Source organism: Diceros bicornis, chromosome 25, assembly GCF_020826845.1.
Source record: "Diceros bicornis minor isolate mBicDic1 chromosome 25, mDicBic1.mat.cur, whole genome shotgun sequence".
Taxonomy (NCBI): domain Eukaryota; kingdom Metazoa; phylum Chordata; class Mammalia; order Perissodactyla; family Rhinocerotidae; genus Diceros; species Diceros bicornis.
Window position 1 is genome coordinate 320924 of NC_080764.1, and position 14053 is coordinate 334976.

The 14053-nt window shown below is 51.0% G+C and overlaps 1 protein-coding gene across 1 annotated transcript; it reads right to left on the reverse strand.

Moving 5' to 3' along the window:
- Nucleotides 1-7633: 7633 nt before the first annotated feature.
- Nucleotides 7634-9585, reverse strand: ADM2 (adrenomedullin 2). The gene is made up of 2 exons (XM_058568049.1): nt 9309-9585; nt 7634-8461 (listed from the first exon to the last, which is right to left on the reverse strand). The coding sequence occupies exons 1-2, from the start codon at nt 9398-9400 to the stop codon at nt 8143-8145; spliced, it is 411 nt and encodes a 136-aa protein (XP_058424032.1). The 5' UTR covers nt 9401-9585; the 3' UTR covers nt 7634-8142.
- Nucleotides 9586-14053: the final 4468 nt, after the last annotated feature.

Below are 14053 nucleotides of genomic sequence, written 5' to 3' on the forward strand. Positions count from 1 at the left end.
GGTTGTGTCAGCTATCAGAGGATTTTGTCATGAGGGGGTCCCAGTCCATCAGGGGCCTTTGTTGTCTCAACCTTCATTGCTTGTTAGTGCACTACCACCTGTGCAGCAGAAGCCTTTCCTTTCTTGGACTATTTTTGGGAGTGAACTTTCTGGATCTTGTGAGGGTTGCTTCTTTTGAACTCTCTTTTGGAGACACCTCTTGTGTCCATAGTTAAACCATAAATGCTTATCGGTTTGAGTTGCTATTAAGATACGACTCATCAAAGGTCAGAGGATGGATCCTTAAATTGGAAAAACTTCTAAATTGAAAAAATTATAGCTGAAAGGGTGGGTCAACCTCTTTTATCCTTGCAAGACTGGAAATGCAGCTCTGGAGGCAGTTCAGATTCCACTCATTTCCCTTATCTCAAAGAGCTTGCAACCCTCCAGGGACTATCTGGCCCATCACTAATTCCTAAGACTGAAGGGAAAAAAAGGAAAAAGGGAAAGAAAAATGGCCATAAGAGCACCCTCACCAAAAATCTAGCATCCTGAGTGTCTCCTCCACAAATATTAGCAAAAAGGCTTAAAACAAAATTTGAATTCATAACTAGGGAGCCTTGTATTCGTGGCAGTAATTTTAAAATAGCTGTGGAGTCTCTGTGTATGTATGTGTATATATATATGTGTGTGTGTTTGTGTGTGTGATAGCTTACTTCTGGATGGTATAATTTCTTTTTTTTTTTTTTTTTTTTGTGAGGAGGACCAGCCCTGAGCTAACATACAATGCCAATCCTCCTCTTTTTTGCTGAGGAAGACTGGCCCTGGGCTAACATCCGTGCCCATCTTCCTCTACTTTATATGGGACGCTGCCACAGCATGGTTTGTCGGTGCGTGCCCGGGATCCGAACCGGCGAACCCTGGGCCACCGCAGCAGAGTGCGCGCGCTTAACCGCTTGCGCCACCAGGCCGGCCCCCTGGATGGTATAATTTCTAAAGAGCTCCATTCAACTGGCTTAAAGTAAGTGCTTATATAAATTATTTCTAAATGTAATAGCAACTAACCCAAATGTCTTTCAAGTTAACATGATATAAATTAATTTTTGGTAAATGAAAGCTTATTTAAGCTTGTTGTTTCCTCAGAGTTATCGGCATTGGATATGATGCAGACCTGCAGCCTTTATCCTACGTTTGTTGTTCAGTGTAGCTGATGTTATCTCTATTACAACACTGGTTAGGAAAATAGTAACTTAAATCAGTAGCTAATTTTGTCTGACGTCTCACAAAGTTTTGCAGGCAATCTAAATAATTATTGGGAACACGTAAACTAAATAGGTGTGGAAAAGATAAAAGTGTTGGGTGAACTTTTTATGTGTTATGACATGTATATTTAAGATAACTTCCAAAATCTCTCTGGTAACTTGAAACTTTGAAGTTTTGCTAGGTAAAATTAAATGATAAAAAAATCTCATTTAATATATGGGTCATTTTCAAATAATATAACATACCGAAACATTATCACTAAACATGTCTAAGTTTATCTACTTTTGGCTTCTTAGCACAAAGAAACTAAAAGATGTTTGGGTCTATTAGTAAACACATCTTGTATTTTATTAAAAATTATGCTATGAAGTAGCATGTTTCTAGAAATTATGAAAAGTGTTGAGAATGCTAATATAAAAGACAGTTCAGAATTGCTTACTTTTTAGTTTTCACTAAGGTCTGTAAGTGTTAAAATTTCTAATTAACATATGTAATTAAAGCTACTAAAAATTAATAAGGAAAACATCTTTGTATTCAAGAAAAGTAAGATGTATGTTTTCTTTTTTTTTCTTTTTTGCTTGAGGAAGATTCTCCCTGAGCTAACATCTGTGCCAATCTTCCTCTACCTTGTGTGTGTGTGAGGAAGATTATCCCTGAGCTAACAGCTGTTGCCAATCCTCCCTTTGTTGCTGAGGAAGATTGGCTCTAGGCTAACAACCATGCCCATCTTCCTCTACTTTATCTGTGGGATGCCTGCCACAGCATGGCTTGGGAAGCAGTGCGTAGGTCTGTGCCCAGGATCTGAACCTGCAAGCCCCAGGCCGCTGAAGGGGAACATGTGAACTTAGCCACTATGCCACCAGGCCGGCCCCAAGATGTACGTTTTCAGTAAAGAAGGTATAAAGAATGGAAATATTTTTGTTTGTTTTGTTAAGAAAGATAAATTTGTCCTAAAGTAGTAGGAGGGAAGAAAGGAAGGCTTGGGACAAATTCTGAATGCAAAAAGAAAGTTATAGAAGTTTTGTGGAAAAGGAACCCTAAAAAGAGTTTTATGCATGGTCAACTTGGCTAAGATTGAAGTAAATCTCATTAAGTAAATGAGTGTTAACGTCAAACGTAAGATGGTACAAAATTAGAATTTGGTTTTCTTTCTCTTAAAAGGATAATTTCTTGAACTTTTAGGCTACTCTTTTTTTTTTTTTGGTGAGGAAGATCAGCCCTGAGCTAACATCCATGCTAATCCTCCTCTTTTTGCTGAGGGAGACCGACTCTGAGCTAACATCTATTGCCAAACCTCCTCCTTTTTTCCCCCCAAATCCCCAGTAGATAGTTGTATGTCATAGTTGCACATCCTTCTAGTTGCTGTATGTGGGACGCGGCCTCAGCATGGCCAGAGAAGCGGTGTGTCAGTGCGCGCCCAGGATCCGAATCCCGGGCCGCCAGCAGCAGAGTGCGTGCACTTAACCGCTAAGCCATGGGGCCGGCCCTAGGCTACTCTTGCCAAAGAGATCATGAAAGATTTTTTTTCTTTGAGTAGTCTACCAGAAAGGTAGGGATTTTGTTTTACCAAAATAAATTTCCTGTATTGTTTTTATCAGGTCTTTAATCACAGGTGCTAAGGTTTTTCTTACAGCTATTTAATTTTCTGCATTGGCTTGAAATCTTTAATTGTCACCATGGTTAAATGGATAACTAAGCATTGTTTCTTTCTTTCTTTCTTTTTTTTTTGTGAGGAAGACCAGCCCTGAGCTAACATCTATTGCCAATCCTACTCCTTTTTTTCCCCTTTTTCTCCCCAAAGCCCCAGTAGATATTTGTGTGTCACAGTTGCACATCCTTCTAGTTGCTGTATGTGGGACGCCACCTCTGCATGGCCGCACAAGCAGTGTGTTGCTGTGCGGCGGGATCCGAACCTGGGCCACCAGTAGCGGAGCGGGTGCACTTAACAGCTAAGCCACGGGGCCGGCCCCACTAAGCATTGTTTCATAGGGACCTATGATATTATGTGGATAAATGTTATTGACATAAGAGTTTTAAAAATTTATATAACATTCCTAAAATTCTGATCTGTCCTGGTTGTCAGCCATGATTCTAGTTATTATATCTTGAAGTGTTGTATGTCACAGAAGTAGCCAAGCTTCTTTGTCAATCGCCCTTTTGTGTCTTTTGTCATTTGCAGATAGTAGTTGCTTTACTTTGATGCTTTTGCAAATATGTTTCATCTTCAGAGAGATTCATGGAAAGGACTCTGACACCTGCTCTAGAATGCAGGTTTCTGATAAGCTTTGAGATCATAAAACTGAACTGGGTAAGAAATTACAGAACTCTAATGGAGAAACTGATGATTTAATGAAACTGCTAACTGAAGATTAAGATCAAGAATCCATTACACAGGACTGAATGAACTGATGAGGATGATTATAATTTTTATGACTTTTCATTGCAGATATAGCTGATTTTTCTGGTGTGTTTTGTTTTTTCCAGATTTAAGGAAACCCTTTTCTCTTTTTCTTAAGCTAACTATGATTTATAGCAATTTGGTAAATTTGTAAGCAGAACTGAAACATTTATCTTTTTCTCCCTACCTGATCCCTCCAGGATGTGGAAACTCTTAGTGAGTATTGTTTTCATGGCAATACAGTTATTTACATAAGTTCAATAAGAATCTATTCTCCTCATAACAGGACACAATTGGAAACATTGGTTGTATAACCAAGGCTTTGACTAGAATGTCATATTTGAGAGAAACATGCAGATTCAGATATGACAAGACAACTTTTGAGGAACAAAGCTTGAATTTATGGAATAAAGCCACTTGGAAATACTGGCCTGGTACCTTGTTTATAGGATTTCTATCAAGCTTACCAGGTGAGTAAAGAAGGTCACTTCCTTGACAGGTGCAAGGAACCTCAGGATATTTTGGGGACCTCGAAAAGAGAGGAATTCACCCAAATCTATCAGTATTGCAGGTAGAATCTGAAGACAAGTTCTTGGCTTGGTTTCCCTGGCCTCAAGAAGCCTTTAAAGTTCAATCTCACATTCCTTATGAAAATTTCCAGCAAAGCAGATTTGAAAGTCTATATGATCAATTGCTATTCTTGCTGTATTTATGTAAGTAATTGGGCCAAGTTTATTGAAACTAGACTTATTCTGCCAACCAGTTAGTCCCAGTTTAGCTATTTTTGGTAAAAATGAGGGTGATTTTAGAGAGAAAAATTATGTTTCAATAGAAACTATAGTATACATTCATAGATTTTAGGTTCTAGTTCTGATAATTGCCTTTGAGTTTTTGTTTTATATCTGTTAACTGGACTGGATCCTGAATTCTTCTAGTCTCCTGAAATATCTAGGTACAAATCTCCAAACTAACATTTTCAATTTTTTCCATCATTTTCATTTGGAATCATTGAGAATTGAACCTGCCCTTTCTCCTGAAGCCTTGCAAACTGAAGCTGCAGGACTTGATATAAACTTAAGAGAAATTCATGTCTGTTGCTGTGTAAGCCATGCAGAAAGATACCTGAACACCCGATGACATCATCAGAGACATTTCAAACTGCAAATGATGCTCTAGAGAGCCAGCCCTGATGGCCTAGTGGTTAAAGTTCAGCACTCTCACTGCTTTGGTAGCCTGGGTTCAGTTCCCAATCACGGAACCACACCACTCGTGTGTCAGTAGCCATGCTGTGGCAGCAGCTCACATAGAAGAACTAGAAGGACCTACAATTAGAATATACAACTAACTACTGGGGCTTGAGGCTTTGGGGAGGGGGAAAAAAGGAAGATTGGCAACACATATTAGCTCAGGGCATATCTTGCACAGCAAAAAAAAAAAAAAACTTTAAAAAAAACCAGGGGCCGGCCCGGTAGTATAGCAGTTAAGTTCGCCACTCTGCTTTGGCGGCCCAGAGTTCGCAGGTTCGGATCCCAGGTGTGGACCTATGCTCCACTTGTCAAGCCATGCTGTGGTGGTGTCCCACATAAAGTAGAGGAAGATGGGCACGGATGTTAGCCCAGGGCCAATCTTCCTCAGCAAAAAGAGGAGGATTCACAACAGATGTTAACTCAGGGCTAATCTTCCTCAGAAAAAAAATTAAAAAAAAAAAAAAAGATGCTCTAGAGGGCCGGCCCTGTGGCTTAGCGGTTAAGTGCACGCGCTCTGCTGCTGGAGGCCCGGGTTCGGATCCCGGGCGCTAATCGACGCACCACTTCTCCGGCCATGCTGAGGCCGTGTCCCACATACAGCAACTAGAGGGATGTGCAGCTATGACATACAACTATCTACTGGGGCTTTGGGGGGAAAAATAAATAAATAAATAAAATCTTTAAAAAAAAAAAAGATGCTCTAGAAATCCTTTGACTGCTTGCCCCCTGGGCTCAGAAACTGACCTATAATTTGCTCCAACCATTAACCTTGTTTTTCTTTTTGTTTCTCTAGAATCACTTCTTCATGTATACCCAGTTACTTGCTTACACAATATAGGCTTAACTTTGGGAAGCCACCTGCATCACTGTCTTACTAAGAGACTGGTTCAATGAGGTAGCGTAACCATGGGCCCTCCAGGACCAGTTCAACAGACCCCATCTCTTATCAACAGAGTGATTAAGAATTGCCTTTCACAAAACCTGCGTTCATGTAGCCAGGGCATGCCCAAGAAATTGTGACCTGAAATGACTGTGGAACCAAAAGACCGGACACGACTGGAACTTGAAAGTCAGAATCTTAACAGAAGTGAAGGATTCCTCATTCAGGAAGATCCAGTGTTAAAATTTCTTCCCCACCTCATCAAAAATGTTTAGAACCCTATCATAAAAGTTTAGAACCTCATCATAAATGTTTAGAACCCTCTCATAAATGTTTAAAACCTTGCCATAGGGGCCAGCCCAGCGGCATAGTGGTTAAGCTTGCGCACTCCACTCCAGTGGCCCGGGGTTCATATCCCAGGCACGGACCTACACACTGCTCATCAAGCCATGCTGTGGCAGCGTCCCACATACAAAATGGATGAAGCTTGGCACAGATGTTAGCTCAGGGCCAATCCTCCTCACCAAAAAAAAAAAACAACCCTGGGCTGGCCCCGTGGCTTAGCGGTTAAGTGCGTGCACTCCACTACTGGTGGCCTGGGTTCGGATCCCGGGCACGCACCGATGCACCGCTTCTCCCCCTGAGGTCGTGTCCCACATACAGCAACTAGAAGGATGTAAACTATGACATACAACTATCTACTGGGGCTTTGAGGAAAAAAAGGAGGAGGATTGGCAATAGATGTTAGCTCAGAGCCGGTCTTCCTCAGCAAAAAGATGAGGATTAGCATGGATGTTAGCTCAGGGCTGATCTTCCTCACTAAAATAAATAAATAAATAAACCCTTCATAAATGTTTGAAGCCCACCAATCAAAACCTGTCCCAACAGCGTTTCCATTTGCTAGCCTATTCTCCCCAGCCTCTTAAATTTCACCCCAAATCCTGAATCAGGGAAACAGATCCGAGGACACAGGTCCCCTGTCTCCCTGCAGGTCAGTCTCACAGAATAAAGCTGATCTATTTTTCCAAAGGCTGATGCCATAATTAATCCACCTTTTATGCGCAATGGGCAAGTGAACCCCAATTCTGTGTGCTAACAATGGCGCCCCCCTCCCAGGGTGGCTGAGAGGGTGATACAGACAAGCATTGATAAATTAGGTGCTGTATGAGTGTTCGCTATGACAGAAACCACCTCTCTGAACCCTGGGTCACAGCCATGTGGCGTGGGGGTCAGCACTGTGGGACTGCTGCTGGTGTCAGCGTGTCAAGCCTGGGGAGCACACACACCACAAGCTCTATGCATGCTCCCTTCAAACCTTCTTCTGATCGTGAGCCCAGTCCCCACTCCCCAGGCTCCTGGAAAGCCTGCTCTCGGGGCAAGCCTGCTCCAGCCTCCTGTTGTCCCTATGCCTGGTCCCATTGAGTCCTCATGCTACGCAGGGTGGGGGTCAGGGACCCTGTTGCCTATGGAGGCTTCCCTCTTGTTTGGCCATCCCCAACCCCTGAGGTGGTGGTGGTTCTGACTTAATTGACATCTTTGGGCTGGGAGATCTTGCCCCCACCCCAGCCCCACCCTGCTCTGGGGGATGGGAAGGGGCATTCTGCTCTGCCCTGCCCTGCCCCAGACGGGCCCCTGGCTCCTGAACCCCTATGCCCCCTCCCCAGCTGCTCACAGGGATCCAGGCAGGAGTCTCCACTGCAACCTTGGGCCCAGGCTCCAGGGTTAGCAGCTAGGGTAGCACAGTTCCCAGCACGGCCCGTCCTCCCTCATCCTAGCCCAGGGGCTACAGTAGGTTCCTCCTCCCTGCTGCCCTCCCAGTCCCAAGGGTACAGGAGAGGCAGAGGCTGGGGACCTGCAGCAGGCAAATCATGCACACCCAAAGCCGGGCTTTAATCCGATGATGTCAGGACCAGCAGGGAAGGGGCCATGCTGGGCCAACTTGGCCCCTCTCTCCTGCTGGGCCAGAAGTGGTCCTGGGCGGTCAGCACCCTGGCTTCTGCTTCACATCCTCGGGCAGACCTCTCCCCTCTGAAGCCGTTTTCAGTATCTGATGCTTCTGGCCACCTCTGCTTGGCACCTGTCCCCTGAGTGTGCACACTCCCAGGGTGTGCAGACCCCTGGTGTACAGACTCTGTCCACGGATCTGCCTGGGTCTACGTGTGTGCATGGGTTTACACGTCCAAAGCCATTTGAGGTCAGCTGCCGCAGGACGTGGGGTGGGGTGGGGGTCCCCTCAGGGGCCTGCACCACTGTTCCAGTCACTGTCATCTTCAGGAGCTCCAGGGGGCTGGGCTGGGGCTGGGGGCTTAGCTGCAGCTCTGGGCTTGGGGTGCAGCATCCCTGCTGGGACAGGCAGGGGTATGGCCTGCCCCTCCTCAGCCATAGCTGTGGGGGCTGCTGGGGTCCACGGGGGCTGAGTCCCGTGGGCCGGCCGACCCGACCAGCTGCCATAGGCGATGGCTAAGGTTCTGTACTTGGCAGGTGCCCAGCACACAGCCTACCCGCAGGAGCTGGGCTTGGGGCCTGCGGGGGCCCAAGTGTCGGCGGGGGCCATCCCGGAGAGGCTGACCCATAGCGGAGGCCAGGCTGGCACTCCTCTGTGGCTGGAAGGCCTGGCGTAGCTTCCAGACCGCAGGCTGGGGTGCAGGGTGCCAGGGCTGCAGGCCACTGGAAGGGTTCCGGGCTGGGGGCTCCCTGCAGAGGGAGATGAAGGAAGTAAACCAGATGGCCCAACCTTGGGGGGACCCCCAAACCCACTCACTTTCCCCTCCACACAGGCCTAGGGTCATTGCCAGGGGAAGCCCATGGCTCCCCCAACAGCCTGGAGCACTGCCAGGGGAAGCCCACAGCCCCCTCACCAGTTCGCAGCAGACCAGGGGAAGCCCACAGCCCCCACACCACTACCCAGCAGACCAGGGGAAGCCCACAGCCCCCACACCAGTACCCAGCAGATCAGGGGAAGCCCACAGCCCCCACACCAGTACCCAGCAGATCAGGGGAAGCCCACAGCCCCTCTACCACTCCCCTCACACACACACATACACCCAGCCTGGAGCACTGCCAAGGGAAGCCCACCTCCCTCTTGGGGTCAGGGCTTGGGTCCTAGCCCTCAGCCATCTCAGTAGACCAGGTCACATGTCCATTCACCTGCAACTCCCTGGGTAAAGGACACCCCTGGCCTCTATGGGTCACTCTGCTCAGGACCAGAGAGAGGCCCCATCAGCCCTTCCCTTTCGGTGGGGGAGGTGACCCCTCCAGCCCCCTCTCTCCTAGCTGATCTCTCCTGTTGAGGGGTCTGCTCTAACAGTGGGGGAAGCGGGTGCCCCAGGAAAAGAGGAAAAGAAAGAGGGGCCTCTTGCCCTGCTCAGAGGTTGCTGAAGGCACGGAGGCTGGTCTTTGATTTCGGAGGTAAGCACTAGCAGCAGGCGGGAGGCCCGGGGGTGGGGGGCCTGGGGAGGGCTGCGGGCAGAGGGGACCTCCCTGGGCATTCTGGTCTTCTGCCTTGCAGGCCAGGGGTCAGGCTGGTCTGAGCCCCACTCACCTCGGTCTGGCGGGCCGCCGGGACAGCGTGCCCGGGAGCTGCAGGTAGAGGAGGCTGATGCAACCGAGGGTGACGGTCAGGAGCCGGGCCATGGCGGGCGGGGCTGGAGGGGGCGTGAGCCGGCAGGTGTGGGGCGGCCCTAGCCCAAGCCACCTTTCTGCCCTCACCTTGGGGAGCCCTCCGCGGTGGGCGCCGCGCGCAGGTTGTACCTGCGTCCTTCGGGGTGCGGGGCGCGGGCGAGAAGCGGGCGAGAGTCTGCGGACTGTGGGCCAGGCGGGCGAGGGCGAGGCCTCCGCGGTCAGATCGCTGTCGGGGTCCAACTGGGGATGGAGCCTCGGCTCCACCGAGCTAAATAGTCCCTCCTGAGGAGGCGGGGCCGACGCGCGGCTGGGCGGGGCGCCCTCCCCGGCCCCCAACCCAGCCCTGCCGCGGGTGGACTGCAGCCCGGCCGGCTGCACGGCGCTCCGCTGAGGTTCAGTGTCCCGCGTCCTGGGGGCCCCAACCTGTCCGGGTGAGGGGGTGGGTGCTGGGGGCTGTAGCAGCCGGGCGGTCCCGCCTGCCACCTCTCTGACCCGCAAATGTCGGCCCGGGGCCCTGGCCAGTATCTCTTCTGGGGAGGGTTCCTCACGAGGCGATCTCGAGACCCCTCCTCAAGATCCCCTAGCAGCTGTATTCCTAAGCATCTCTACCTTTTTTCTCCCATTATCGGAGTATAAATGGTTTTTGTAAGAAATTTAAATAAGTAAAAAGTGAGACCCCGCATTGCCTCTCCCAGATCTGCGCGGGCGCCGCGTTCCTGTCTCCCGTGTACGCTGGAGACACGCGAGGGGCGTCCTGTGTGTGTACTGCATGTATTACATAAACACATATATGCTTATATAGGTAAGAATCTACGTAATCATAGAGCCCTCCATTCTTTCTTATGCTTGGCTGACTCCAGTATGTAAGTGTTTTGTGACTGACTTAATTGATCCTTTATTAATGAGCAATTAGGCGATTTCCAGCCTTCCAAGAGTAAGAACCCGTCTGCTGTGAGCTCGCAGATGTCTCTCTACAGGATACTTTCCCAGAAGTGGAAATTCTGGTTGAGGGTGAGCCTGTGTTTGTGTCAACAGGTAGTGTCAAATTGTTCTCCACAAAGCTTGCACCAATCCACTGTCAGCGGATGACAGACTTCGTGTCAGTAGTTCCTTGCTTCTTTGTCAATCTGAGAGGGGACAGTTATCCTGTCGCCCCACTTAGTGGACATTTCCTGGATCATCTGGGCATCTCTGTGTCCATTTGTATTTCCTCTTCTGCCTAACCCTGCCCAGTCTTGCTCCCTCTGTCAGGTCATCCCGGGTGACCTGGCCACTCTCCTGTCGCACACGCCATGGGAGCTCAATAAACATTTGCTGGATGAATAAATCAACAAGTGTTGAAAGCATGCCATACTCAAGAGCTTGGTTTACATCCTGAGGAAGGTGGGGAAGCATTGGCAGATACTCCTGTTTCTGTTTGTTTATTTATTTTTACCAGTGGGGGGAGGAGGGAGAGTGACGTGACCACATTTATATCAGAAAAGTGGGGTTCAGGAGGGAGGGGATGCTGCGGGGCTGGCAGGAGGCGTGCCATGGGGACAGAGTGGACGGCTCAGAGGGAAACTGAGCTGGGTAGGGAGGCAGAGCAGGGTCAGCCCTTCTGTTTGCTGATGCAAGGAGCTGCTGGAGAGAGCCAGGAGGGGTTGGCTGCCTGGGGGACATCCTGGCAGAGGTGTCTGGCCAGGTTCCAGCCTCGTGGGCCTGCGGCTGAAGAGATGGCAGACTTGGAACACAGTTTTGGGAGTTTCAGAGATGGCAAGGCTCTGGGAGGCGAGAGGTGAGGTGAGCACCGCCCACAGAGTGCAGAGAGAGGAAAGAACCCACATGCCAGGTCTGAAGGAACAAGTAGGGCAGGGGGTGCGCAGAGGACACAGAGGCAGGACCGATTCTGCAGCTGCTTCTCCTCTCTCCAGCCTCCCTACACCTCCCCTCAATCTGTCTTCCACACTGCTGCCAGTGCCACGTTCCAAAACACAAATGTGATCATGTTACTCACGCCACCAATAAAGGAAAAATAAATCAAAATTCCCTGTGTCCATGAGGTTTTTAATCCGGGACACGTGGAGGTGAGCCTCAGGGAGCCTCAGGGAGGTTCGAGGCCCGTGGCTCACTACATTCTTTCTTTCGGAACACTTGCTGCCACCGTGGGCCTGTGGTCCCACCTCCCTGGTTGCCCGTGGGCGGGATGTCCTCTGGTCCTCAGGCTTAAGCCTGGCTGCTTATTTTGCCCCTGCCCCTCCTGACTGGATTAGGGGCCCCCTCTGTGGTCCCACAGGCCCCTGAACAGCACCTCTCGTGGCGCTTGTCTGTAACTGTCCATGTACCCTTCAAGGGGAAACTCAAGGATTTCCTTCATGTATCTTCAGTTGGAGAAGCTGCTTCTAGGTGGTGATGGGCTGGCTGCCGGGAACGGCTCACAAGAAATAGACCAGAGGTTGGCTGGTGAGAGGGACCAGGCCACAGGAGGCAGGCGGTGCTGGTGATGTTGGAGGAATGCTTTAGAGAAATCCTTGTGGGGCAAGAAAAGCTAGGTGTCAACTGGTGGGGCAAACAGCATCCAGGGAGGTTTTGCTTGAGTGTTTTAAGGTGGGAGTAGTTGAGTTTTCTTTTTTTGTGTGTGTGAGAAAGATCAGCCCTGAGCTAACATCCATGCTAATCCTCCTCTTTTTGCTGAGGAAGACTGGCTCTGAGCTAACATCTATTGCCAATCCTCCTCCTTTTTTTCCCCAAAGCCCCAGTAGATAGTTGTGTGTCATAGTTGCACATCCTTCTAGTTGCTGTATGTGAGACCCTGCCTCAGCATGGCCGGAGAAGGGGTGCGTCGGTGCGCGCCTGGGATCTGAACCCCAGGCCACCAGTAGCGGAGCGCATGCACTTAACCTCTAAGCCATGAGGCCAGCCCGGAGAGGTTGAGTTTAATCCTGATGGCAAGGGTCCCTCAATAGGGAAAGAGTGAGGATGGGGGTGTTGATAGGAAACAGCAAGAGGTGGGGAGGAGGTCGGGCGGGGCGGAGCCTCGATGGTAATTGTGGAGGGAGGAGGTAGAGTGTGAGGGAGGTGGGCTTGGAGTTTGGTGGTGCAACACGAGGCCTTCCATTGGATGGCTTCTGTTTTCTCTGTGAAGCTGTGGGGTCATCTCTGAGACACAGGAGGTGGGGTCAGAGGTTAGAGGATACTGCAGACGGGAGGAGAGCTGACCAGACGTCAGCAGGCTGGGTGGTGAGGGGAGCTTCCATCTCGGTTTGCCTGATGAGAACACTGAAAACAAAGCCAGAGAGGTGGGGGCCGACGACATGGGCTGGATGACAGGCGATGGGAGCCACGATGGGTGGGGGTAAAAGGACAGAAGGAGGAAGCCAAGAGGCCAGGGGACCCAGGAGAGTCATTCACTGCTGGGAGGAGAGGAGGCACTGGGAGTGGCACAGTCCCCAGAAGGGGAGGAAGCAGGTAGGTGTGAGCACCTCGGAGGGTGACCTGGGCAGTGTAGTGGGCAGGGAACTCAATGGCAAGAAACTCGAGTGGGGGCTATCATGGTCTAGAAGGGATCCCAAACCTCCCCTTGACCCTAAGGCACTTCCAGAGAGCTGCAAGGAATGGGATCCTTAGGGCATGAGGGTGGGGGAGGTGGGGTGCAGGGTCCCCACAGTTTCTGGGGGAGAGCCAGTCCTGGGCTCAGGTGCCAGGCCAGAGGACTGGCCAGGGACACTGCCGGCCCATGCTCAAGCTCAATGGTGTGGTAATGCGGCGGGGAGGACCTTTCGGGTGTAAGTGATAGAAACCAACCCAGGACACCAGGGGCAAAAAGGAAGGTTTCTCAGCCTGTGTACCCAGCAGCCAATAGAAGCAGAGGAGGCTGTGGCTAGGCCTGCCCCCGGGGGCAGGGAGGGGAGCCTGGCAAGGTCTCTCCCTCAGCTTTTGTCTCTGGGTTCAGTTTCATTCATTCTCTTGGGCTGGCTCCTGCAAGGGGACGGAACATGGCTGTCAGCAGTTTGTTTCTTCGTCGGTTCTTGCAGCAGCCAAACTCTAAACACAAACCCAACCCTGCCACCCTCCCTCCCAGCATGTCAGTGGGGCAACCTGAGGCTCCTCCACCTCCCAAGCTCCTCTCCTAGGTGTTCTGTCTCAGGCTCTGTGTCCCCTTTGCCCATCCCTGTGCCACTGCAGGGGAGGCCCTGGCCGGCGCTGTCCTTGAGGGTGGGCATTGTCAGGGATCCTGCCTTCTCCCAAGCAGCGCACCAGGGCTCTTTACAGCGGGACATGCAGCGCGCCTTTTTTCATGGACATGTGTTGAATGTGTCACCCACCTAGATGGGGCTTCCAAGCGTGCTGGGAACCCCAAGGGCAGGGCCTGGGTAGTCCCCCATCGCCAAGCTGGCAGCCCTGAGTTTGGAGACCCGAGGGCAGGGCCGGGCCCTCTTGCCTTCCTCCAGACTGACAGCGCTAGGGGAGAGCCCAGGGCCCCGCCCCGACCGCTCTGCGCCCGCGCGTGGGAGCCCCGAGCTCGAGGCCAGCTCCGACCGCGGCCGTGCCTGTCGCTGACCCGTCCGGGCCGCCGTCGCTGTCACCTCCCTGGGGGCGGCGCCCCGGCCCGGAGCGGGAGGAGATGGGCGGGGCCCCGCCCCCGGGAAGCGAGCCCGGGCCGCTGGACCAATGGGTGCGGGCCGT